Source organism: Bubalus kerabau, chromosome 8 (assembly GCF_029407905.1).
Source record: "Bubalus kerabau isolate K-KA32 ecotype Philippines breed swamp buffalo chromosome 8, PCC_UOA_SB_1v2, whole genome shotgun sequence".
In the NCBI taxonomy this organism is placed as follows: domain Eukaryota; kingdom Metazoa; phylum Chordata; class Mammalia; order Artiodactyla; family Bovidae; genus Bubalus; species Bubalus kerabau.
This window is the reverse complement of record NC_073631.1, coordinates 12,933,613-12,960,296: the sequence shown is the minus strand read 5'-3', so window position 1 is coordinate 12,960,296 and position 26,684 is coordinate 12,933,613. Positions and strand designations below refer to the sequence as shown.

The 26,684-nt window shown below is 42.5% G+C and overlaps 1 protein-coding gene across 3 annotated transcripts in view; it reads left to right on the top strand.

Moving 5' to 3' along the window:
- Positions 1–26,684, top strand: part of CDK6 (cyclin dependent kinase 6) — a 248,447-nt gene that overhangs the window by 104,120 nt on the left and 117,643 nt on the right. For all 3 annotated transcript variants that reach the window (XM_055589718.1, XM_055589717.1, XM_055589719.1), the window contains exon 4: positions 7,202–7,369. In XM_055589718.1, coding sequence (XP_055445693.1) covers positions 7,202–7,369 — 168 coding nt within the window. The remainder of the gene's footprint in view (positions 1–7,201; positions 7,370–26,684) is intronic.

Sequence of the window (26,684 nt, the reverse complement as noted above, 5' to 3'; positions counted from 1 at the left end):
GTTTTGAAATGGGGAAATAGCCACAGTATATTGTTAAATGATTTTAAAAGGATCACAAAACAGTGTGATCTCTGTTTTGTCTAGAACAAAAACCATTTTGAGTCATTAGCCAGCAACCTAAGCATTTATACATTGTATTTTCTTATTTTTGCAATGTCAATTTTTGTATCCCGATCTGAGGAAGTTATACTTGACATTGTTATCTGCAGTTTCAGTTCCCAGTGACTTTCCAGTGTGGGTTAGTAATAGCCATCATGATGAGGTAATGATTCCTTCTTTTAGATGGTCCGTTTAGCCATTGCATTGTCCCTCGAACACCCACAACATTTCCAGGTTTGGTGAACATCAGTTGTGATTTTCTTATTTCCACTTGGTTGGGACTGATCCTTTTCTTACTCAGCATTATCATCAGTTCCAGGATTGAATAATATATATAGCTCCTTTGTATGCTCTTTTCAGAATGCGTATTTTGTTAATAAAACTTATGCAGGAAATGACTTTTACTGTACTTTCATCCATTTGCCTCGAAGCAGTGGAAGTAGGAGAGCCAGCAGCTGCAGTGAGGGGCTTCGCCTTTGTTTCTGCTGAAGAACCCCCAGGCCAGGCGTCCCTTTCCTCAGCCATCTCGCCTCCTCCCATTGGAAGCCAAAGGCCCATGACTTGAGGCTAATCTTCAGGGCCTCCCATTTATTCCTTACTTCCAATTTACCAGTTTTACTGTCCAGCTGATCTGAAGCTTTAAGGAGCCCGCTTTAATCCTCCTCTTGCTTTTTCTGGAATTTGTTTTGCCCTTTGTGATTCGAGGTGAAGCACTCTGTGGGTTCTCCTGAGGCCCAGGGTGAGGAGTTTAGAATGCCATCTTTTGCAGCCCGTTGTTAACATTGTGACTAGATCAGTGAAAGCCGGAGAAGCCACTCTCAGGTTTTGGAGTAGAGTACAGTGTAGACCGTACACCAAGCTTCATACAGTGACTTCAGGCAGATTCTCCTTAAGCACAGAAGTGGAAGGAGTGAGTGAGATCGCCTGTGAGTGAATGAAGCCACCTGATAGACTGCCCAGGACCAGCCTTTGTTACCCATTGCTTCACTGCTTATGCAGTAATATTGTACCACATTTTACAGGAGAGCTGTGATCCTGGGACTAGATTCAGCAATCCACTTGTGGGCCTATATACCTGAAATTATTAAAAGTAGGGTCACAAAGAGATACTTATATTTATATACCTACATTCGTAGCATATTCTTACAATAACCAAAATAATACAAGTTCATCCTTCAGCAGATGAATGGATAAGCAAATGTCATCAATCCAAACAGTGGAATATTATTCAGCTTTAAAAGGAAGGAAACTCTGACGCACGCTACAACATGGATGAACTTTGAGGACATTACACTAAATGAAATAAGCCAGTCACAAGAACAAATACGTTATGTTCCACTTACATGAGGGATCTAGAGTGGCCAGATTCACAGAAACAGAGTAGAGGAGTGGTGGCCAGGGTCTGGGAGGAAGGGAGCAATGAAGAGTTGTTTAGTGGGTATAGAGTAGAGTTTGAGTTTTGCAAGATAGATAAGTTCAGGAGATTGGTTATACAGCAGTTTGAATATACTTACTACTAAACTATACACTTGACATTGGTTAAGGTGGGAAATTTTATGTATAGCTTACCACAATTAACAATATATATACTTGTAATCAACAAAAAGAGGAAAAAGAAAGAGATCCTGAGACTGGCCCTCAGCGTTGCCGATACTCCTCTGCTTTATGATTTTGTCGTCATGGGGTCTTTTATGTCTGTTCTTAAAATTATAGTGTAGTGTGTGGTGTTAGTCGCTCAGTCGTGTCCGCCTCTCTGTGGCCCTCTGGACTGTAGCCCGCCAGGCTCCTTTGTCCCTGGAATCTCCTAGGCAAGGATACTGGAGTGGGTGGCCGTGCCCTCCTCCAGGGGATCTTCCCGACCCACGAGTTGAACCCGACTCTCCTGCACTGCAGGCAAGTCAACATGTTATTGGTTTAGTGTTGTTAAAAAAAACACAAAAACCTTTGTTGCGTTGATCTGTGCGATTCCTCTAACATCCTTCGTAAGAAACAAACTGGATAGGAGATCTTTGTACGAAACAACAAATCATTTATCAAGACCCTTCTGTTAAAACGTGGATAACAAATTTGAAAAGACTGGGGTTTATACATTCTAAGGAGAAAAAAGTGATTAACTTTGTACAAGCTGTATATGTCTTAACTGTTTAAATCCATGAACTACTGACGTATTTTTGTTGCTGAAACCCGAGGGTGTGAATACATTGCTTAGGTTTAAGTAGGTCTATCCAAAAGTCCAGAAGTGTCTATTGAGAGCTGTCATTTCTGTGATTTACTTTATGCTATATAAGTTGGTGTTGTAAGTGTCTTTTGAAACGACTTTTTTCACCGCTGGGAAAAAAAGACCCAATGATAAAACTTTTTTCCCATTAAAAAAGCTTGAGGTAGATTTTCAGTTTGCTTGTTTTCAAGAAATAAGAGAATTAGAGCTCTAGAACGCCTAAGAGAAACTAATGGTTGTTACAAGGCTTTGAGGACTTCTGGTGTTCAGACTGAAGTCCGGAGTCTTTTTAAGGGAGTTGCCAAGGACGAAACCCCATCTGAAGTCTCTAGGAGGACTTCATTCCAGGATGGTGTCCTGTTGAAACAGGCTCCCACGTCACATGTTTCAGAAAGACAGAATGAGGGCCCCCAGTGACTGTTTATCATTAGTGGGACTAGACATTCAAACCTTTTATGCCAGAATTGGGCACTGTAACATTAAAAGGTTTTAAACCTGTGTTTAACTTAATTGGCAGTATCCGTAGTTTCATTGCATTGCATCACTGGGATTACTGTGAAATATTTGAGTCTTGTATAAGACAGATTAATTTAGATTAAAATCTTGAGGAGCTAATTTAAAAGTATGTCTCACGATACTATAAATTGAGATGGAACAGATAATAAGCCTAAGTAGAGAATCCTTTCAGATGTCTTTGATCAAAGCACTTGCGATGCTGAAGGAAAGGTGTTTTTTTTTTCCTTTCTTTGTTTAGTGTTACAGTTTATTCATTCATATAATTCTCAGAAATTGGGACCAGAGTTCTTATTCTTTTTTGTGACCAGAGTTACAAGGCCATCATGCTCCAGTGCATCAATGCATTGGAATTAGGAAATGAGATTTTTGGCAATTTTTTAAAAAAATCATTAACTCAAAGTTCACTAGTTCGAAACTGTAATTGTAGCTGGATGTTTTGGGTTTAAAAGAAAACCCAGTTTGCTAACCAAAAAAAATTAAGTAGCCTGATAAAATCTAAAGAGTGGTGATTCTTACATAGAACCGACTCTTTATACATAGGTGTCATTTACATGGAATCAAACGTTAGACCAGTGAATGTGTTCTCACTGCCTAAACTGTGCTTTCATATGATGTTAACAAGTCATTTTTATCTACATTTGCCTTTAAATAGAGGAGACCTACACTCTTAGAATAAGTAGCAAAATAACACAACCTAAAACCAAATAATAGTGATTATGGCATAGAAGGAAAACTATGCAGCCACTAAAAATCATATTGTATAAAAGAGTTAGATTTTAGAGGAATTTTGTTGAAGTGGCAAAATATTCAAAATGAATTGTTAAATCTTTATAAAGCAACTATAAAATGTGTACCAAATAACAACAATTTCTATTTTAAAATGTGTTATATTTATATATTAATGTTATATATATTGATACATAATATATATGATATATTTTATATATAATGCTTCAGTATTAAATAGAATTATAATATATTTACACCTGCAGGTATACCAGTATCTTTTTAAAATACATGAAAGACAAAGTTATTTAACAGTAGAGTTTTCTCTGTTTTCTGAGTGGTGGTGTTTTGCATGATTTTTTTTCTTCCTCTGGACTTTTAATGAATTTTTAAAAAATATTTCTACACGCATTAAACATGGACCAATTTTATAACTAAGAAAAATATAGTATGTGCTATGAAGTGAAAGTCTCTTAGTCATGTCTGACTCTTTGTGACCTCATGGACTATATAGTCCTGGAATTCTCCAGGCCAGAATACTAGAGTGGGCAGCTGTTTCCTTCTCCAGGGGATCTTCACGATCCAGGAGTCAAACCGGGGTCTTCTGTGCTGCAGGCGGATTCTTTACCAGCTGAGCCACCAGGACTGTATAAATACACAAATGAAAGCAGTATACATGTATTTAAACTTAGGTGGCTCAGTCAGTAAAGAATCCGCCTCCAATGCAGGAGACCTGGGTTCAATCCCTGGTCTGGGAAGATCTCCTTGGAGGAGGGCTTGGCAACCCACTCCAGTGTTCTTGCCTGGAGAATCCCCATGGACAGAGGAGACTGGTGGGCTGTAGTCCGTAGAGCTGCAAAGAGTCGGACATGACGGAGTGACTAAGCGCAGCACACAGTTCAGGCTTTTTATAAATTTCTTTTCAGTTCAGTCACTCAGTTGTGTCTGACTCTTTGCAACCCCATGGACCGCAGCACACCAGGCCTCCCTGTCCATCATCAACTGCCGGAGTCTACTCACACCCATGTCCATGGAGTCGGTGATGCCATCCAACCATCTCATCCTCTGTCATCTCCTTCTCCTGCCCTCAATCTTTCCCAACATCAGGGTCTTTTCCAATGAGTCAGCTCTTCGCATCAGGTGGCCAAAGTATTGGGGTTTCAGCTTCAACATCAGTCCTTCCGATGAACACCCAGGATTGATCTCCTTTAGGATGGACTGGTTGGATCTCCTTGAAGTCCAAGGGACTCTCTAGAGTCTTCTCCAACATATAAATTTGCTGCTGCTGCTGCTGCTAAGTCGCTTCAGTCGTGTCCAACTCTGTGCGACCCCATAGACAGCGGCCCACCAGGCTCCCCCGTCCCTGGAATTCTTCAGGCAAGAACACTGGAGTGGGTTGCCATTTCCTTCTCCAATGCATGAAAGTGAAAAGTGAAAGTGAAGTTGCTCAGTCGTGTCCAACTCTTAGCGACCCCATGGACTGCAGCCTACCAGGCTCCTCCATCCATGGGATTTTCCAAGCAAGAGTACTGGAGTGGGGTGCCATTGCCTTCTCCGACATATAAGTTTAGATGGGCCTTATTAGTAATTACTTGGTTCAGATTTTTACGTATTTATTCTACTCATTGGCTGCTTACACTGTTTGAACACTGAAACATGAATCAAGCACATTTATTCTTGGTACTGTTTGAAAGGGTTGGTGCTTAGTGTATAAGAAGCTAAAGATGGCAACCCAGCATGGCATTACTTCAGGTTAGTCATGCTGTTTAAAATCCACTGCTTGCAAGTCGTGTGCATGTGTTTCCAATAACGACTTGTGTGCCACAGAAGATTGCTTTCATTAACATTTTGTGCTTCATTTTCACACTCTCATTTATCCGTTGCAAGTTGCCTTACCCTCAGTGGTTCTTAAGTCCTGGACCATTGTCCCTCAACAGTGCAGTCTGATCTTTTCATCTTTGGAAACTTAGAAGGTAACCCCGGCCAGTTCCTCAGGTCCGTTTAGGTGGAGCTCAGAAAGAATTCCAGTTCACCTGTGTCATCCCCACTTGGTGCTTTGTTCACTGACCTTGTGGCATTGGCCACGTTCTCCTCTGGTTATTTCTGACTCGGTCTCCCCTAGGAAACGGGACGCTTGACCGATGATCATTTGTTTCCTGCAAACTACACAACCTCTTCACATGCATTACTTCGTTTAAATCTCGTATTATGAAAAGTAAGCCCCATTTTCTCCTTTCTATAGGTGGAAAACTCAGGCTTTGGTTTAGAATAAGCCAGGAAGATAGAACTCCCCTGAAGAAAATACCAGTACTATAAGCCAGTAACCAAATAGAGCCCAACTGATGAACAAGTGTGTGCTCACCGCCCCTCCCGGCTCTGAAGCCCCTGATGCTGCCTAAGCATTTTTCTAGCCCTTACGAGAGCCTAATTCCATCCTCCCTTTACCGCATTCTCACAGTGTTACATGCGGTGGAGGGGATAGGTCAGTCTTGTGAGCCTCCAGATTTCCAAGGGTCATATCACGTTTACTATCTTAAATTCCTGCCATCCGACACTGCCTCTGAGTTTAAAACATTGTACCTGCTTTTGTAAGTTCTAAAATTAGAAGAAGGTGCGGCGTTGGTCCAGATGCCTCCGTGCTGCCTGACTCTCAGCAGCAAGTGCTTACAGCGGTGGGTGCTTTACACGCAGTGATCCTGTGCGGTAGGTTTTGTCACTTTCCTGTTTTTATGGACAGAAAAAGTGAGGCTTGGTGAGGTAAAACTGTTTACCTGGTTTTCCATACTCGTATAATCATTGATCTAATAAAGGAGTGCCTTGGGAATTAGAATCCAGTTTTCCTGGACTCTGGTTCAAATCAACACTCTGGTTTTTTTTTTTGCTAGTGGTGTTACCTCGGGCTGATTACATCACCTACTATGTATCAGCTTCTTGACCTGTGAAATGGGTTGATAATATTATTGATCTCAGTGTTGTGGTATGGATTAAGTGAATTACTAAAGCAGTACTTGACACATAGTGACTGCTGAATAATAGATGCTATAAAAATATTAAGAACTTCCATTGCTGTTATCATCCTTTACTGGATTTTAATTGTTGAAATCATGTGTTAAATCATATAAAAGTATGTGAAGTGAAAAATGTCCCTCTCTCGCCAACTACATTCTCTCCCCGCCATTAACCCTGGACACCAGTTTGGTATATATCCTTCCAGAATATTTCCTATGTCATCTGGAACCTTTTTTTTTGGCTTCACCAGGCCTTAGTTGCAGCACATGGGATCTTTAGTTGAGGCATGTGAACTTTTTGATTGTGGCATGTGGGATCTAGTCCCTGACCAGGGATCGAACCTGAGCTCCCTGCACTGGGAGTGCAGTCTTAGCCACTGGACCACCAGGGAAGTCCCTGAAATTATTTTTTAAATCATCGTTTCATTAATAAAATATGGGTGGAGAGTGGCACTTTTTGTAGTAATGTTGAGCATGGGAGAGTGGAGCGGTAGAAAGGAAGACAGATTCATTCATTCAGCAGGTATTTATCAAATGCTTTATATGTGCCAAACACTATTCTAAGTACTGAGACTTCAGCATGTTGAATTTCTCTTTTGGCGAATGATTGATTTTGTTTCTTGGTTTTATTTAGGATATGATGTTTCAGCTTCTCCGAGGCCTGGACTTTCTTCATTCTCACCGAGTGGTGCATCGTGATCTAAAACCACAGAACATTCTGGTGACCAGCAGTGGACAAATAAAGCTGGCTGACTTCGGCCTTGCTCGCATCTACAGTTTTCAGATGGCTCTTACCTCAGTGGTGAGTGGGAAAGCACTGTTCTTTCCTTCAACTTCATTTTCCTCTTTGGAATGACAGACTGCCCCCATTCCAGGCCCCTAATGTTATTACTGCCCGTGGTCAGTTTGTGGACAGAATGTCTTTGCAGTTTTTATATGGCGGGCGGTAGGAAGAGAGTGTTCTGCTTACCACTGCAGACACATCCGGGCTGGGCTTGTTGTGGACAGAACCCATTGCAGAAATAGACCGTTGCTTCTTAGCCACTAGAAAGGAATCAGTTACAAGTTTCCCAATGGTTTTGCCATATGGCTTTTTGCCATAACCACTGTTTTCAGAGCTGCATATGTCGTGTCTGGGGAGACACAGCTCAAGGTCAGGGAGGAGAGAGCGCCAAGAACATATCCCTGTCCTAACCTGAGAAACAGTCAGGTACCTGCACACGTGTGCGAAAGCACTCCTGTGAGGCTGTGGTGTCGACTGTGAAGAAGAGAGTGAATTCACGGTGAACTTGGGTGATCTAGGAACAGGCAGCACCGCCCCTCCGCGGGACGCCTTCCTCCAGGCCGAAACACAAGCGCAGACCCACAGGCTCTGTTTTGGCGAAGAAGGACAGTTGTAATCTGGGTTTTTTGTCTCATAAAACCATAATATCCTCTGACTTTTGTTAGCTTCTGTTTCTGCTAATGTAGTTCATTGTTTCCGAGATGAATTTTGGTGAAAATGCACCCAAAATATACAACAGGAGCCTGGAAGTAAGCACTAATAAATCCTTGTCTTTGAAGGGCCTGTTTTACATACAGTGAATTCATGCATAGATTTTTTTTTTTTTTTTAAGCCAGGGAATGTCCCTTTGCTGGGCTATGTATTCGGGGCAGGACATGGATGTGTGGATGTGGACTCAGAGAATCCTTTTGATTCCATAAACGCTACTAACATTGCCCCTAAAGCTTTAGGTTAAGCCTTAAGTAAAAGATCTTCATGGGTCAATAGGCCATTGTCTACGTATTATCCATCTTTTTTTAAATGAATTAATTTATTTTAATTGGAGGCTAATAACTGTACAGTATTGTGGTGGTTTTTGCCATATATTGACATGAATCAGCCATGGGTGTGCATGTGTCCCCCGTCCTGAACCCCCCTCCCACCTCCCTCCCCATCCCATCCCTCTGGGTTGTCCCAGTGCACCAGCTTTGAGTGCCCCATTTCATGCATCAAACTTGGACTGGTGATCTATTTCACATATGGTAACATACATGTTTCAAGATGGTAACAATGACCCTATATGCGAGACAGCAAAAAAGACACAGATCCAAAGTCTCTTTTGGACTCTGTGGGAGAAGGTGAGGGTGGGATGATTTGAGAGAATAGCATTGAAACAGGTATATTACTGTATCGTCCATCTTTTAGCCTCAAAGTGTTTCTCAGTCAAGGGTGGCGCTGGAGGGAGGGGGGAGGGGAAACGTGGTTGAGAAATGTATGACAGCATCTTTGGTCATCATAACAACTTGGGGGGTGGAGGCAGCTGCAAGGTGGCTAATATTCTGCTTAACAAAGAATTGCCTCCACAAATTCCAGTAATGCCCCAGCTGAGAAGTAGACATTCAGGAGGGGAGTTGGAAATTTTCGGAGAGAACTTGCCTTATAAAAAACACTCAATTTGCAAAAGTATTCTGCTTCCTCATCCCGGAAATACAGATGCTGGAACCTGGTACACGTCAGATCGCGTGGTTCCCAGTATTCTACGCTGTACCTAGGGCAAGAGAGGTTTTTTTTTACAGAAGATTCCTTTGAATGCGTCACCACTGTTGAGAGATAAGCATTCTTGTTTCCTGTTGGCCCAACACACACTGTCACTTTTGAGAAGAGTGGGCACAAAATGGTGTTTAAAGGACACATCTCCGATTTGGGTGGTGTCAGGGGAGCCCTTGTATGCTTATATAATCGCACCACAAAGGGCTGAGTCTGTGTGTTTGCCCAGTGGGAAGGGTGAGGTGGCTGCGGCTTCCCTAGGAAGTAGTTTTGTATGTTGTTTCGGGGCCCTGGGGAGAAGCTTGAATAGGCTTTGCGATCTGGACAGATGATAGAAGGAACTGGTCTCCTAGGGTAGATTAATTGAAGGAAGGATGAGCCATAACTGAGCCACTTTATTTTAATCCCCCCTCAATGGGGCACTGAAAACCATAAATAAAAACAGGAAACCCAGTTGGGTTTGTTTTGATTTTTTTTTTTCTTCTTCTTAAATTTGAGGAATGATAGCCCAGCTTGTGTGTAACACCAATTAACATTCCATTCTCCCTGAAAGTTGATATGTTCAGACAGGAAAATGGAGACAAATGATTTCATACAGAAAAGGGGAAAGGCAATCATAAATACCTGATTTTTCAGTATCTAGCTTGTACAGTATACTCTATACTTCTTATGTGACATAAAATAATTCTTACGTGACACGAAATAAAAAGGATTAGCAATCAGAAAAGACACTGGAACAAATTGAGATTTTACTTGACACAGTAATAGCTGAAATTTAATGTTAAGAATAAAGAGTATGATTCCTGTAGAATGCTGCATTAAATTTTTTCCCACTGTTCGATATTTTTCTTTTTAAGGGAAAATCCATTTCTGTAGTGATACATTGGTTTGCATACACATGGTGACACTAGACTTGGAATTGTTTTTTTCAGAATGAACTGGTATTTTGGGGTTTTTTGGTTTTTTTTTTTGCATTTCTCAAAGAGAAAAAGATTACATTCCACTTCCTGGAAATATGCATATTTTAGTGGGTTATGTCATGCAGGAACTGGGAATCAACTTGATTTGTGGAATGTTAAAGAAATTTCAAGTTAACTGATTGGAAACTGACATTTTACAACCATGAGAAACACTAATATATTACTTCTGTTCCAAAGCCTGACTCAGATTTCCCCTTTTGGTACCCCCTGCAGCAATTAATCCCACCTTCCTCTCACATTATTTCCAAAGAAACATTAATGCCTTTCGTAAGACTTTTCTGTCTTGTTTGTAATTATTTAGGGATTTGTTTATCAAGCTGTAAGTTCCTTAAAGGAGTTGGCCTTTGGGGTAGAAATTAATTTAGGACAGTCATAAGTCTAGACTCTAGTTGTGGCTGAAGTTGGTGTAACATGGGGGCAAACGATCTGGTTTGGCTTGTCTTCATCTGATAAGGAGGAGGCTTATGTGCCTTTACGGCTTCCCTGGTGGTTCAGTGGTAAAGAATCCGCCTGCCAATGCAGGAGACTCGAATTCGATTCTTGGGTCAGGAAGGTCCCCTGGAGATGGAAAAGGCAACCCACTTCAGTATTCTTGCCTGGGAAATCCCATGGACAGAGGAAGGAGCCTGGTGGGCTACAGTCCAAGGGGTTGCAGAGTCAGACACGACTTGGTAACTCAACAACAATTAAGTGCCCTTAACTGGGTGCCTTCGCCATGACACAAAGGTGTCTTAGGAAGAATTGGGGTTTTGCTATTCAGTATACAGTCAGGTATGTACATGTAACCTCAAAGGGAAAAGTGGTTTCTGTAAATGGTACAGGATCAAGATGTGGATGGCTACAGTGAAGACCTTAGAACCAGGCAGGAGGGTGCCCTGGCCTGGGTTTCACAATTGGGAGGAGCCAGCACTGGCCCTGCTCTAGCCACGCCTCTCTTGATGAGGACAGAATCCAGGCACCTCTCAGAGTCTGAGACCCCCACGCTCAGCCAGCTAAACGCAAGGCTTTGGCGTTCCCTGACCGAATGGGAATCGCACAAGCTCTTCTCGTCTTCCTAAAAGCACATCGGGCCACCTGTGTGCTCGCCACATGCCTAAGGGGCAGTAGCTTGCAGACGTTGGGCAGGATGGGGACACGCAGATGGGGGTGGCCGTAAGCACGTACATGAGGCCTCTTGTTCTGCAGGGAGGAGCTGGGGAGGTGAAGAGAAGTGGGGCCCATTATACTCAGAGCCTGGTGAAGAACTGTTTCTGAAACCCTGAAAATCAAATTCTGCGACCTGTATTGAAATAACTACATTTGTGGAAAACCAGAGAACAGGTCCAAGGGAGCTTCTTTCCATTGTACATAAGGGACCTGTACGAATCATGCCCCATGTGGTTATATATAATCTTGTGGCAGATGGATTTCAAGAATACAGGCATACCTCATTTTATTGCGCCTCGCTCTGTTGCGTTTAGCAGATGCTGCATGTTTTACAAATGGGCGCTTTGTGGTGATCCTGCATCATAGCACCGTTTTCCAACAGCGTTTGTTCAGTTAATGTCTCTGTGTTACTTTTTTGTAACTCTGGCAATATTTCCAGCTGTTTCATTCTTAAATTGAATATTTGTTTTGGTGATCTGTGATGTTACTATTTCAAAAACATTATGTGCTGCAGAAGGCAGCATTTCTTAGCAATAATTATTTTTTAATTAAAGCATGTACATTTTCAGGGCTTCCCAGGTGTCATAGTGGTAAAGAATCTGCCTGCCAATGCAGGAGACACAGGAGACGTGGGTTCGATCCCCGGGTCGGGAAGATTCCACTGGAGCAGGGCATGGCAACCCACTCCAGTATTCTTGCCTGGAGAATTCCATGGGCAGAGGAGCCTAGCGGGCTGTAGTTCATGGGGTCTCAAAGGGTCATACAACACTGAGCAAACACGCACACATGGACGTTTTGTTTTGTTTGTTTTTTAATTAATTTGTTTTAATTGGAAGAGAATTACTTTATTTTGGTGGGTTTCCCGTACATCAACATCAATCGGCCACAGGTATACATGTGTTCCCCTCCCCTTCCCCCCACCATCCTGAACTCCCCTCCCACCTGCATCCCCACCCTACGCCTCTGTGTTGTCCTAGAGCACCAGCTTTGGGTGCCCTGCTTCATGCACAAACTCAGATTGGCCATCTGTTTTACATATGGTAATACACGTTTCAGTGCAGTTCTCTCAAATCATCCCACCCTCACCTTCTCTCACTGAGTCCGAAAGTCTGTTCTTTACATCTGTGTCTCTTTTGCTGTCTCGCATATAGGGTCATTGTTACCATCTTTCTAAATTCCATATATATGTGTTAATATACTGTGTTGGTGTTTTTCTGTCTGACTTACTTCACTCTGTATAATAGGCTCCAGTTTCATCTACCTCACTAGAACTGATTCAAATGCATTCATTTTAATAGCTGAGTAATATTCCATTGTGTATATGTACCACAGCTTTCTTATCCATTCATCTGCCAATGGACATCTAGGTTGCTTCCATGTCCTAGCTGTTGTAAACAGTGCTTCGATGAACATTGGGGTACACATGTCTCTTTCAATTCTGGTTTCCTCGGTGTGTATGCCCAGCAGTGGGATTGCTGGGTCATATGGCAGTTCTCTGCATATAAGTTAAATAAACAGGGTGACAATATACAGCCTTCATGAGAAACGCTGGACTGGAAGAAACACAAGCTGGAATCAAGATTGCTGGGAGAAATACCAATAACCTCAGATATGCAGATGACACCACCCTTATGGCAGAAAGTGAAGAGGAACTCAAAAGCCTCTTGATGAAAGTGAAAGTGGAGAGTGAAAAAGTTGGCTTAAAGCTCAACATTCAGAAAACGAAGATCATGGCATCTGGTCCCATCACTTCATGGGAAATAGATGGGGAAATCGTGGAAACAGTGTCAGACTTTATTTTTCTGGGCTCCAAAATCACTGCAGATGGTGACTGCAGCCATGAAATTAAAAGACGCTTACTCCTTGGAAGGAAAGTTATGACCAGCCTAGATAGCATATTCAAAAGCAGAGACATTACTTTGCCAACAAAGGTTCGTCTAGTCAAGGCTATGGTTTTTCCTGTGGTCATGTATGGATGTGAGAGTTGGACTGTGAAGAAGGTTGAGTGCCGAAGAATTGATGCTTTTGAACTGTGGTGTTGGAGAAGACTCTTGAGAGTCCCTTGGACTGCAAGGAGATCCAACCAGTCCATTCTGAAGGAGATCAGCCCTGGGATTTCTTTGGAAGGAATGATGCTCAAGCTGAAACTCCAGTACTTTGGCCACCTCATGCGAAGAGTTGACTCATTGGAAAAGACTCATGCTGGGAGGGATTGGGGGCAGGAGGAGAAGGGGACGACAGAGGATGAGATGGCTGGATGGCATCACTGACTCGGTGGACGTGAGTCTGAGTGAACTCCGGGAGTTGGTGATGGACAGGGAGGCCTGGTGTGCTGCAATTCATGGGGTCGCAAAGAGTCGGACACGACTGAGCGACTGATCTGATCTGATCTGATGACAGTTCTATTTCCAGTTTTTTAAGGACTCTCCACATTGTTCTCCACAGTGGCTGTACCAGTTTGCATTCCCACCAACAGTGTAGGAGGGTTCCCTTTTCTCCACACCTTGTCCAGCATTTATTGTTTGTAGAATTTTTGATGATGGCCATTCTGACCCATGTGAGATGGTACCTTATTGTGGTTTTGATTTGCATTTCTCTGATAATGAGTGATGTTGAGCATCTTTTCATGTGTTTATTAGCCGTCTGTATGTCTTCTTTGGAGAAATGTCTGTTTAGTTCTTTTGCCACTTTTAGTTCTTTTCCCACTTTTTGATTGGGTTGTTTGGTTTTTTTGGTATTGAGCTGCATGAGCTGCTTGGATATTTTGGACATTAATTCTTTGTCAGTTGTTACATTTACTATTATTTTCTCCCATTCCGAGGGCTATCTTTTCACCGTGCTTGTAGTTTCCTTCATTGTGCAAAAGCTTTTAAGCTTAGTTAGGTCCCTTTTGCTTATCTTTGCTTTTATTTCCATTACTCTGGGAGATGGCTCATAGAGGATCTTGCTGTGATTTGTGTTGGAGAGTGTTCTGCCTAACACATACGCATTTTTAAAGACAACGCTATTGCATTCTCAGTGGATTATGGTTGGTCGGTCACTAAGTCATGTCCGACTCCTTTGCGTGTGTCTGCTCCCTTAAACTCACTGAAGGGCCTGATCATGACAGTGCACACATCATGCTCCCTCTGTGGTGTGAGACTGCTTTGAGGGCCGTTCAGAGCGGTGCCAGGGTTAATGTTTTTATATCCAGATGTAATTGCCACATCTATGCAGTGAGAGTGAGTCACTCCCCAAGGCAGTCACCACGATGCCACCTGTGGATAGAGAGAAGGCTACAGCCTAAAATGAGCTCATTCCTTTTGGGGCATCAGTAACTTCTCATGCTGGGATGAAGTCCAGAATTGCCCTGCCATAAACCAATTTCTGTTCTTCAGTGAACAATAAGTATTACAGTGCCTTTTCAGTGTTTTGGGGGGCCTTTCTCCAATCATTAGACAAATGGGAGAATTAGCATTTTTCCTCCAAATGCCTGTGCCTACCGCACAGTTGGGAGGAAAAAAATCCACTTTGTATCATATGGAAGAATGAGAATATTCTGTCTTCAGTGACTTAATAAAAATTCTCACTAAGTGAATCACATTCTCCTTCTCAAAAGTTCCTTTTTTCTGTATTATCTTTCCTATTAAAGGACATATGTAAGCATATGAAAGCACCTTCCTCTCTGTAGAAGTAAAAGATAACAACTAAATAGGAAACAGGGGAAGACTGTTTTGATAGTTATACGGATTACAAAAATTCACTTGGAGATTTTTTTTTCATATGAAACTGATAAGACTCCCAAAATTTCCATATTTAAGATCACTCCACAAGAATTATTTAATACAGGAATTAGAAAAAACCCAATTGCTTACATCCTCTCCTTACGCCTCTGGTGTTTTCCTCTTCCGGTGCCCCCATGGGTAGCAATCGCGTGCGAGCATGACTGCCAGGTCACTTGAGTCATATCCAACTCTTCGTGACCCCTTGGGCTGTATAGTCCACCAGACTCCTCTGACCATGGGATTCTCTAGGCAAGAATACTAGGGTGGGTCGCCACACTCTCCTCCGGGGGTCTTCCTGACCTAGGGATCGACTCTGAGTCTCTTACATCTTCTCCTTTGTCAGGCAGGTCCTTTGCGCCTCCTCGGAAGCCTGTGGGTAGCGTTTAGTAAACACGAAAGAAACCTTGTGGATTCAGAAACTCTTTGATAACCCGAGGGTAGAAAGTTAATGGAGTTGTGACATTCAGTCAGCAGATCCTGATCGCTTTCCACGTGCCAAGCACTGTCGGTGAATCCGAGGGACCATGGGGAGCAGAAGTGGACGAGGTCTTGGCTCTCATGGAGCTCAAAATGGGGAGGCAGATGTTAATCAATTAGTCATGCCAAGAAGTGTAGAGTTAGAAACAGAGAAGTGCAACAAGGGAGAAGGGCAGAATGCTGCAAGGTCCTCAGGTCAGGGAAGCCCTCCCCGCTCACGCCCTCCAGGACGGGAGATGCTCAGAGAGGCCGCCAGCATCCTCCCTGGATGCAGGCCCCATGGAGGTGCCCGTCCTGCACTCTGTGCTCATTTTGTCCGTTTCTGTTTGGGATAGCTCACTCGACAGCTGGCACCACCAAGCCGGCAAAGGGAAGCCAGACCCAAGATCAGAGAACAATGTCATCTTTTACAGGAGAAAATAAATTGTTTATGCTTGTTTCCTCTCCGTGCGTGTTGTATTTACTATGGAGACCTGGCAGGGTTTGTGCCTCCTCGGGCAGCCGAGTTGCTCCCACAGAAGCCTGCAAAGCCTGCCAGTGCATACTGAGTAAATCAGGGCAAAGGCGTGAACCGAGTATAATGGAAAAAACCCAAAGCCCGTCGCCAGGGCACCTCGACGAAAGGGCAGGACGCACCTCGCCAGGCTCCCGTGGCTCCCGCCCCATTCGACCTCCGCTCGCCGAGAGACAGCCAGGTCTGTTCTGTGAACGCCTCCAGTCGCCAGTGCGTGTTTCCCAGCTCACAATGGAGCGCTTGTGCCGCTTTCGTTTTCACTTTCACCAGCGAGGGAAGCGGAGCACAATGGGGCAATGCCCACGGCTTGGGAACAGGACACGTTTTTCCTTAGGGTTCCCAGGGCTGGGGACGTGGAAAAGGCCAGAGCCAAGACAAACACGCGAAGCTGGCCAGATCCTCCGTTACGCTTTCTTAGTGGCAATCAAACACATTTCCAGTTACCATCTGATGGGTAGTCTCTGCCTGTGGGGTAAAGGCAGATGCTGTTGACCACGGTGAGCACCTTCCCTGAAGAAAGAGCCTGTATTCCACACCGTGCAGGATGCCACCGTGGCGTGCCTGCTGTGTGCCTGCGGGTGCCTATCACATCGCACCAAGTCTTCTTGCTCAGTCCATCAAATGACTGCTTTCCTTGTTTGTAAAAGATAGACGTTCATTTGATTCCAGCTCCTTCATAAGGGATCACTGCTGAGAATTAGTTCTGGACAAAAACAGTTTAACTGTAATGCTACTGCCTGAAAGCTGTTTTGCTTCCTCCATACATCTGTTCGGCCCCCTCATCAAGGTATGATATAGACAGGGTCTGCTTGTCACCTGGTTATCTACATTCATCCTGCCTGTGTCTACCCTGTGTGAGGCTATTCAGGTCTCAGAAGTAAGTTGAATGATGGCTTAAAGGTGAGTCACTCAGTCGAGTCTGACTCTTTGTGACCCCATGGACTGTAGCCCGCCAGGCTCCTCTATCCATGGAGTTCTCCAGACAGGAATACTGGAATGGGTTGCCATTCCCTTTTCTGGGGGATCTTCCCGACCCAAAGATCAAAGCCTGGTCTTCTGCATTACAGGCAGATTTTTTACTGTCTGAGCCACAGGGGAAGACCAAATCTCAGAAGCTTGAGGCCAGGTTTGAGTGTAAAGACCAACCATTGTTTTAACGTTTTGGAGTCCAAGTGCTTTAGAGAGGTTTTGCAAACAGAGGGTTTCTTAGGGATCCAGAAGCTGGAAACATTTCATTGCCTCTTCCATTTAATATTCGTATGGGAATGCACCTTCTGTGGTTGGTCAGGGGCTTATCTGTCAAACTGCGTTTAATGGGATTATTCCATCTCCCCTAAATTCCCTTAACTCAAGTGTCCTGTCATGTCCCTTCAGCAGAGTATGAGACGCAGTCCTTAGAATTGAGTAGACAACAATGTCTCTATAACTTGGATTTTCACATCCTCTCTAATTCTTAGGATATGTCGCTTCTGGTGTTTTGCAGATACCGCTGCTTGCTCCCTTGTAAGGCGGGGAAAGATAGGAATATCTTCAGTTTGCTTGGGTTTTGCTCATCTCCTAGTACAAGTTCCCGAGTTGAGAAGTGTCACTGAAATTCTGTTACGTTGAACACTGCCGTTTTTATTCACTCGCCTGCGGTGTTGCACTATTTTAGAGTTTCCTACAGTGCCCTCTTGGCCCATGGTAGTCACTTGATAAACACGTGATGAATGAATGAAACAAATCCTCATGATTCTCCATTGTCTAAAGAATTAATTCCAACTCAGTAGCATGGCACGCAGAGGGTTGTTTTTTGTTTTTTCTGTGTTCAGTTCAATTCAGTGACTCCGTCATGTCCAACTCTTTGTGACCCCATGGACTGCAGCACACCAGGCCTCTCTGTCCATCACCAACCCCTCCATCCTCTCCCTCCCACCTGCAAATCACCCCCATGCTCATAAATACATATTCCTTATTGTTGAACACCATCATTTCTCACTACTCTTTAAATATAAGTTCTTTCACAACTCCCTCTTTTTACAGATGAATCGGTGAATAAATTTCCAACTGTACTTTTTCCGTGTTGCTGGTGGGACCATTGCATCATCATTCAGTTCGGTTCAGTCACTCAGTCCTGTCCGACTCTTTGCAACCACGTGGACTGCAGCATGCCAGGCCTCCCTGTCCATCACCAGCTCCCGGAGTTTACTCAAATTCATGTCCATTGAGTTGGTGATACCATCCAACCATCTCATCCTCTGTCATCCCCTTCTCCTCCCACATTCAATCTTCCCAGCATCAGGGTCTTTTCAGATAAGTCAGTTCTTTGCATCAGATGGCCAAAGTATTGGAGTTTCAGCTTTAGCATCAGTCCTTCCAGTGAATATTCAGGACTGATTTCCTTTAGGATGGACTGGTTGGATCTCCTTGCTGTCCAAGGGATTCTCAAGAGTCTTCTCCAACACCACAGTTCAAAAGCATCAGTTCTTTGGCGCTCAGCTTTCTTTATGGTCCAATTCTCACATCCATATGTGACTACTGGAAAAACCATAGCTTTAACCAGACCTTTGTTGGCAAAGTAATGTCTCTGCTTTTTAATATGTTGTCTAGGTTGGTCATAGCTTTTCTTCCAAGGAGCAAGCGTCTTTTAATTTCATGTGTATTTTAATCACACCATCTGCAGTGATTTTGGAGCCCCCCAAAATAAAGTCTGTCACTGTTTCCATTGTTTCCCCATCTATTTGCCATGAAGAGATGGGACCAGATGCCATGATCTTAGTTTTCTGATTGTTGAGTTTTAAGCCAACTCTTTAACTCTTCCTCTTTTACTTTCATCAAGAGGCTCTTTAGTTCTTCTTCACTGATAAGCATCTAAAGATTTGTTGTTTATTTTAAACCCAGTTTTCAGCTAATCTTCCCAGTTGCCCACTGCGTCACTCCCTGACAGTCACTGGAGCTCTGAGGGAGTAGCAGTTACACTTTGAGTATCTGTTGAGGCAGCCAGTCCTAACCTTCAAATAATTACCGTGCTTCATCCTCCTTATTTGAGATCCCAAGCCTTCCTACTCCTCCCCTACTTGTGCAGGTACATTTACTGTTCAGTGTGTTTAAATTAAGAATTAAGGTCTTTGGGGATCCTTAAAGGAACCGTAATGTTGTAGGAAAAGGTAGAAAATGTCTGTGTTATTGTTTCCTTTAGTCATTTTATTTAGTCCACTTGGGTTCTTGAGAAGTATAAGTACGTGTTTCTGTTAATCTCTATGTGGGTGTGTGCCTGTTCAAGTTGCTTCAGCTGTGCCCAACTCTTTGTGAGCCTGTGGACTGCAGCCCACCTGGCTCCTCTGTCCATGGGAGTCTCTAGGCAAGACTACTGGAGTGGGATGCCATGCCCTTCAGCAGGGGATCTTCCCGACCCAGGGAGTGAACCCAGGTCTCCTGCGTCTCCTGCATTGGCAGGCGGGTTCTTTACTATTGAACCACCTGGGAAGCCCTAGTCTGTATAGCTGTCTCCAAAAGTTCAGCTCAGACTTGTGTGCAGTTGCTCTGTTATGCTGGATTTTCTTTCCTGTTGTATTGACTTTATTGCTAATATTTCAAATGTGTTTCTCAGCGATGCTCCCTGGGCTGCTGAACAGTGCCTCTTGCTGCTCCCACTTTCTGTTTTCCTTTTCTCTGCAGATTGGAGCACAAGGAGAGTGACGTTGTGACACCCAACATCATAAGGACACTGACGATTTTTAAGTCCCTCATAAATTTGAATGCTAAAGTTTACAGTTGGCTGTGGAGGAATAGTCTACCGTCAGGTCTCAGGGAAACATCCAACAGAAAGGAGCGGAACGCGTAGGAGAATTTACTTTAGCACTGCTCATATATTTATTTTGAAGGCTGGCAGAATCTAAAAGTGGGGGCCATAAATTTAGCCACTCAACCATAAAAAACCCAAAATAAGGGATAAAAATTTCTCCTGCTTCTAGGTTTGGATACTAAAGTTTCAAGATTTCTCTTCTGCTATATAACTTTTTTTTTTTTTAATTTCTAAGCCATCCTTCCCTTTCTTCTTTCCCATTTTTATTTTGATGAATTCCTCTTTAAAGGTCAGCATGCTTCTAGATGTGGGGATGTGTTTTCTGAGAGAGGCTGGTAGATTCCTCGGTGACGCTGACGCCTCCCTGCACCTTATGTAACGCAGGGTGATTTCAGTGAGGTGCGGACCGCACATGGTATCTGTTCTTGTGGGAAAATATGCTTCAGTGGTTTACTGGCACTGGTCTTGGAATGTGGCATTTAAAAGTACCTTTTTACAGTGGGAAAGAATTCTGTCAAGAATAAACAGTCTGACCTTGTTAAATGGGCCAAAGTCGGTCTGTAACCTAGTTCCAAAAAACTAGCTTTTACTAGTTTAGAAAAAGCAGATGAGAAACGTTACCGCAAAAGCTATCTAAAGAATAGAAAAGATTCTTACAAAGAATATAAGATAAGTTCCTGAAATGAGGGTCTTCATCTATATTCATGAAAAGATCTTGACTGGACTGTAAAATCCCACTTTTCCAGAGCGGATAGAAAAACGAGGACTCCACTTCACCAGAAAACCAGATTTTCTTTTTCCTGGAAAGACAAGACTGGCTTATTGAAAGGAGCTGTAGGAGGGGCCACGCAGCATGGACCAACCGTGGGAAAGCAGCCGGCTTGGGGAGCCGGAGGAGGAGCCCGGATTGCCACGGGCTCCCCACTGCCCACGGGTTAAAAAGTGGAGTGAAGCAGTCTGTCCCTCCTGTTTCTCTTGTTGTTGTTTAGGCGCTCAGTCTGCGTCCGACTCTTTGCGACCCCATGGACTGCAGCCACCAGGCTTCTCTGTCCGTGGGATTTCCCAGGCAAGGATACTGGAGTGGGTTGTCAGTTCCTTCTCCAGGGGATCTTCCCGACCCAGGGATCGAACCCAGGTCTCCTGCACTGCAGGCGAGTTCTTTACCATTGAGCCACCAAAGAAGCCCTCACCTTTTTCTCCACCCCCTTTTCCCACCCACCTCAAGCCCACCCCCGTGATCTTGCCACTCCAGACCTCTTTCCTCTCTTTTGCGAGGACAGGCCATTAGATTGTGTGCCTCCAGACATTAGATCTTCCCTCTGCTTAAACTGCTCTTCCCTTTTTCAGCCTAGCAAACTTGTACTACTCAGTCTTCAAGAAAGGCCACCCCCTCGCTGAAATCGGAAAGATTCTCTAGGACAAAGTTAGGCCCTTCTTTTGTATACTGTTGATTTTAAGAGACTAGCCATCATATGATAATGCCCCCATTGGTTTCCCTTCCATTTTAAAAAGAATAACTGTAAAATATCCATTGAGGTAATGGGACACAGGCACCGAGGTATTGGTCTGTGAGTGTGTGTGTGTGTGTGTGTGAGATAGAGAGAGAGAGAGAGAGAGAGAGAGAGAGAGAGATGAAATACTGGGTTTGCCAAAAAGTTCATTGGGGTTTTTCCATACCAGCTTATGGAAAATTCTGAATGAATTTTTATTTTTTGGCCATTCCAGTTAGAGGTTTCTAGGGAGCAGAGGTGTAGGGAGGCTGGCTTGGGTGGGGGTGCTGAGTGAGATCAAGACAAGGAAGCTGCCCCCCCAAACATCAGCTTTCCTGAAAGGTGTCACCGGAGTCTCTGTCTGCATCCATTTTGAAATTTCAGCATCAGGAATGAAACTTGTTTTAGTAATCAGTTTCACTGCTAAATCTTGTGTTTATTTTTAAATGATATTCTGGAAAAACAGGATTTGACTGCTTTTACTCAGATGCATGGCCATCAAGTAGGTGGTTTGGTTAGTTATTGTCATAGCGGGCTAGATCTAGTCACAGCCACTGTTGGGCTTTTTTTTTTAACCTTTATTTTGTATTAGGGTATAGCTGATTGACAGTGTTGTGATAGTTTCAGGTAAACAGCGAAGGGACTCGGCCATACATAGGCATGTATCCATTTTCCCCCAAACTCCCCTCCCATCCAGGCTGCTGCATAACATTGAGCAGGGTTCCCTGTGCTATACAGTGCATAGCCCCTTTCAATGTTAAACAGCTAATTTATCAGTAATGAATTAAATTGAGGAAAATTTTTCACGAGTTACAGAAGAAACTAGATCTTATGTTTTTTAAAAAATTGATACAGCTTTCAGAAAACTGTGTAAGTCAAAAAAAAAAAACAAACCCTAATGTGTAAAACAGATAAATAATCAGGTACTTTGCAGATGAGTTTATGGCAAGGTTTTTAAAAAGTAGCTTCTGCAATCTAACATAAAGTTAATAGATTAAAGTTCATTTTCTTAAGCCTTTCCAGAATTATATATATCATGGAAAACTACCTACTCTATCTGACCACTCTAGTTTTCAGTGGTTCTTACATACAAAAAAAAATTTTTTTTAATCCCTTGTGAATTTAAAAGTGTTAACTGTCCAGAAAAAAAAAAGAGAGAGAGAGAGACTTACATGTTCCTTTTATACCTGGACACACATAGGCTACTATCATCATGACTCTTACTTGCAAGTTGAAATTTAAAATGTAGCAAAACATTTAGGATTTTGACAAGATTGAGTAAATAATCCATTTGAAATAAGAAAAGCATCTTCAAGTTTGAACTTTCCTTAATAATGGTATAGTAAGTCAAAACACAACAAACTGTGGAAAATTCTTAAAGAGATGGGAATACCAGACCATCTGACCTGCCTCCTGAGAAATCTGTATGCAGGACAAGAAGGAACAGTTAGAACTGGACATGGAACAACAGGCCAATTCCAAATTGGGAAAGGAGTACGTCAAGGCTGTATATTGTCACCCTGCTTATTTAACTTATATGCAGAGTACATCATGAGAAATGCTAGGCTGGATGAAGCACAAGCTGGAATCAAGATTGCCGGGAAAAATATCAGTAACCTCAGATATGCAGCTGACACCACCCTTATGGCAAAAAGTGAAGAGGAACTAAAGAGCCTCTTGATGAAAGTGAAAAAGGAGAGTGCAAATGTGACTTAAAACTCAACAGTCAGAAAACTAAGATCATGGCATCTGGTCCCATCACTTCATGGCAAATAGGGAAACAGTGGAAACAGTGGCAGACTTTATTTTTGGGGGCTCCAAAATCACTGCAGATGGTGACTGCAGCCATTAAATTAAAAGATGCTTGCTTCTTGGAAGAAGAGCTATGACCAACCTAGACAACATATTAAAAAGCAGAGACATTACTTTGCCAAAAAAGGTCCGTCTAGTTAAAACTATGGTTTTTCCAGTAGTCCTGTATGGATGTGAGAGTTAGACCATAAAGAAAGCTGAGCACCGAAGAATTGATGCTTTTGAACTGTGGTGTTGGAGAAGACTCTTGAGAGTCCCTTGGACTGCAAGGAGATCCAACCAGTCCATCCTAAAGGAGATCAGTCCTGAATATTCATTGGAAGGACTGATGCTGAAGCTGAAACTCCAATACTTTGGCCATCTGATGTGAAGAGCTGACTCATCTGAAAAGACCCTGATGCTGGGAAAGATTGAATGTGGGAGAAGGGGATGACAGAGGATGAGATGGTTGGATGGCATCACCAACTCAATGGACATGAATTTGAGTAAACTCCGGGAGCTGGTGATGGACAGGGAGGCCTAGCATGCTGCAGTCCATGGGGTCGCAAAGAATTGGAGACAACTGAGCAACTGAACTGAACTCAGTGTCAAAATACAATCTTTGTCTTTTCTTTATGGCTATTATTCTCATTTTATTTCTAGAATAATTCCTTAATTTTTAGGATCAGGGACTGAAATACCACATTTAAATGCCATATTGCTGCTGTCATACATATAGCATAATCCAAATTGTATTTTTCATCAGGTTTCTTTCTCTTTGGTGGTTATAGCTCCTATTTTTAAATGAATCAAATTTTCTCTATATTTATTATAGTTCCCAAGTATTATTAGTTCTATTGTATTTAAGAAAAATATGATATTCATGGATTGCTTTAAATTTGCTCTGCAGTTTTTAGAAATTTGACGCTACTTGTATGATACCATTCACTAGGTTTTCTGCAGACATTTTCTCCAATTTCTTCTGCATGTCCCTTTGTAGCATTTGTATACGTGATTCAATCCCTTCTTTAAAACTCTAATCTTTCTATAATCAGTTTTTTTAATCTACATTCTGTTTTTAATTAATTTACTTTTTATTGAAGGATAATTGCTTTACAGAATTTTGCTGTTTTCTGTCAAACCTCAACATGAATCAGCCATAGGTATACATATATCCCGTCCCTTTGGACCCTCCCTCCCATCTCCCTCCCCATCACCCCTCTAGGTTGATACAGAGCCCCTGTTTGAGCCATACAGCACATTCCTGTTGGCTACCTATTTCACATATGGTAATGTAAGTTTCCATTTTACTTTTTCCATACATCTCACCCTCTCCTCCCCTCTCCCCATGTCCATAAGTCTATTCTCTATGTCTATTTCTCCATTGCTGCCCTGTAAGTAAATTCTTCAGTACCATTTTTCTAGATTCCGTATATGTGCGTTAGAATACAATATTTATCTTTCTCTTTCTGACTCACTTCACTCTGTATAATAGGCTCTAGTTTCACCCACCTCATCAGAACTGACTCAAATGCATTCCTTTTTATGGCTGAGTAATATTCCATTGTGTATATGTACCACAACTTCTTTTTATCTGTTGGTGGACATCTAGTTGTTCTAGCTATTGTAAATAGTGTTGCAGTGAACAATGAGATACATGTGTCTTTTTCAACCCTGGTTTCCTCAGGGTATATACCTAGGAGTGGGATTGCTGGGTCATTGGAAAAGACTATGATGCTGGGAGGGATTGGGGGCAGGAGGAGAAGGGGATGACAGAGGATGAGATGGCTGGATGGCATCACTGACTCGATGGACGTGAGTCTGAGTGAACTCTGGGAGTTGGTGATGGACAGGGAGGCCTGGCGTGCTGCGATTCATGGGGTCGCAAAGAGTCGGACACAACTGAGCCACTGATCTGATCTGATCTGATGGTGGTTTTATTCCTAGATTTTTAACGAATCTCCGTACTGTCTTCCATAGTGGCTATATCAATTTACATTCCCACCAACAGTGCAAAAGCTTTCCTTCTACTCACACCCTCCAGCATTTACTGTTTGTAGACTTCCTAATGCTGGCCATTCTGACCGGTGTGAGGTGATAATCTCATTGTGGTTTTGATATGCATTTCTCTAATGATGAGCGATGTTGAGCATCTTTTCATGTGTTTGTTAGCCATCTGCATGTCTTCTTTGGAGAAATGTCTGTTTAGGTCTTTTTCCCACTTTTTGATGGGGTTGTTTGTTTTCTTGGTATTGAGTTGTATGCGCTGCTTGTATATTTTGGAAATTAATCCTTTGTCAGTTGTTTCATTTGCTATTATTTTCTCCCATTCTGAGGGTTTTCTTTTCATCTTGCTTATAGTTTCCTTTGCTGTGCAAAAGCTTTTAAGTTTAATCAAGTCCCACTTGTTTACTTTTGTTTTTATTTCCGTTGCTCTAGGAGGTGGGTCATAGATGATCTTGCCTTGATTTATGTCATCCTATATTTTCCTCTAAGAGTTTTATGGTTTCTGGTCTTACATTTAAGTCTTTAATCCATGTTGAGTTTATCTTTGTGTATGGTGTTAGGAAGTGATCTAATTTCATTCTTTTACATGTAGCTGTCCAGTTTTCCATTTATTGAAGAGGCTGTCTTTGCCCCATTGTATATTCTTGCCTCCTTTGTCAAAAATAAGGTACCCATAGGTGCACAGGTTTATTTCTGGGCTTTCTATCTTGTTCCATTGGTCTGTATGTCTGTTTTTGTGCCAGTACCATACTGTCTTGCTGACTGTAGCTTTGTAGTATAACCTGAAGTCAAGAAGTTTGATGCCTCCAGCTCCATTCTTCTTTCTCAAGACTGCTTTGGCTATTCAGGGTCTTTTGTGTTTCCATATGAATTGTGAAATTTTTTGTTCTAGTTCTGTGAAAAATGCCATTGGTAATTTGCTAGGGATCACATTGAATCTGTAGATTATATTTGGTAGGAGAGTCATTTTCACAATATTGATTCTTCCTACCCAGGAGCATGGAATATCTGTCCATCTGTTTATGTCATCTTTGATTTCTTTCATTAGTGTCATAATTTTCTGTGTACAGTTCTTTCATCTCCTTAGGTAAGCTTATTCCTAGATATTTAATTCTTTTTGTTGCAGTGGTGAATGGGATTGATTCCTTAATTGCCCTTTCTGATTTTTCATTATTAGTATATAGAAATGCAAGTGATTTCTGTGTATTGATTTTGTATCCTGCAACTTTGCTAAATTCGCTGATTAGCTCTAGTAATTTTCTGATACTATCTTTAGGATTTTCTATGTACGGTATCATGTCATCTGCAAACAGTGAGAGCTTTACTTCTTTTCTGATCTGGATTCCTTTTATTTATTTATTTATTTTTCTTCTCTGATTGCTGTAGCTAGAACTTCCAGAACTATGTTGAATAATAGTGGTGAAAGTGGGCACCCTTGTCTTGTTCCTGATCTTAGGGGGAATGCTTTGAGTTTTTCACCACTGAGAATAATGTTTGCTGTAGGCGTACCATATATGGCCTTTTCTATGTTGAAGTAGGTTCCTTCTATGCCCATTTTTTGTAGAGTTTTAATCATAAATAGGTGCTGAATTTTGTCAAAGGCTTTTTCTGTATCTATTGAGATGATTATATTG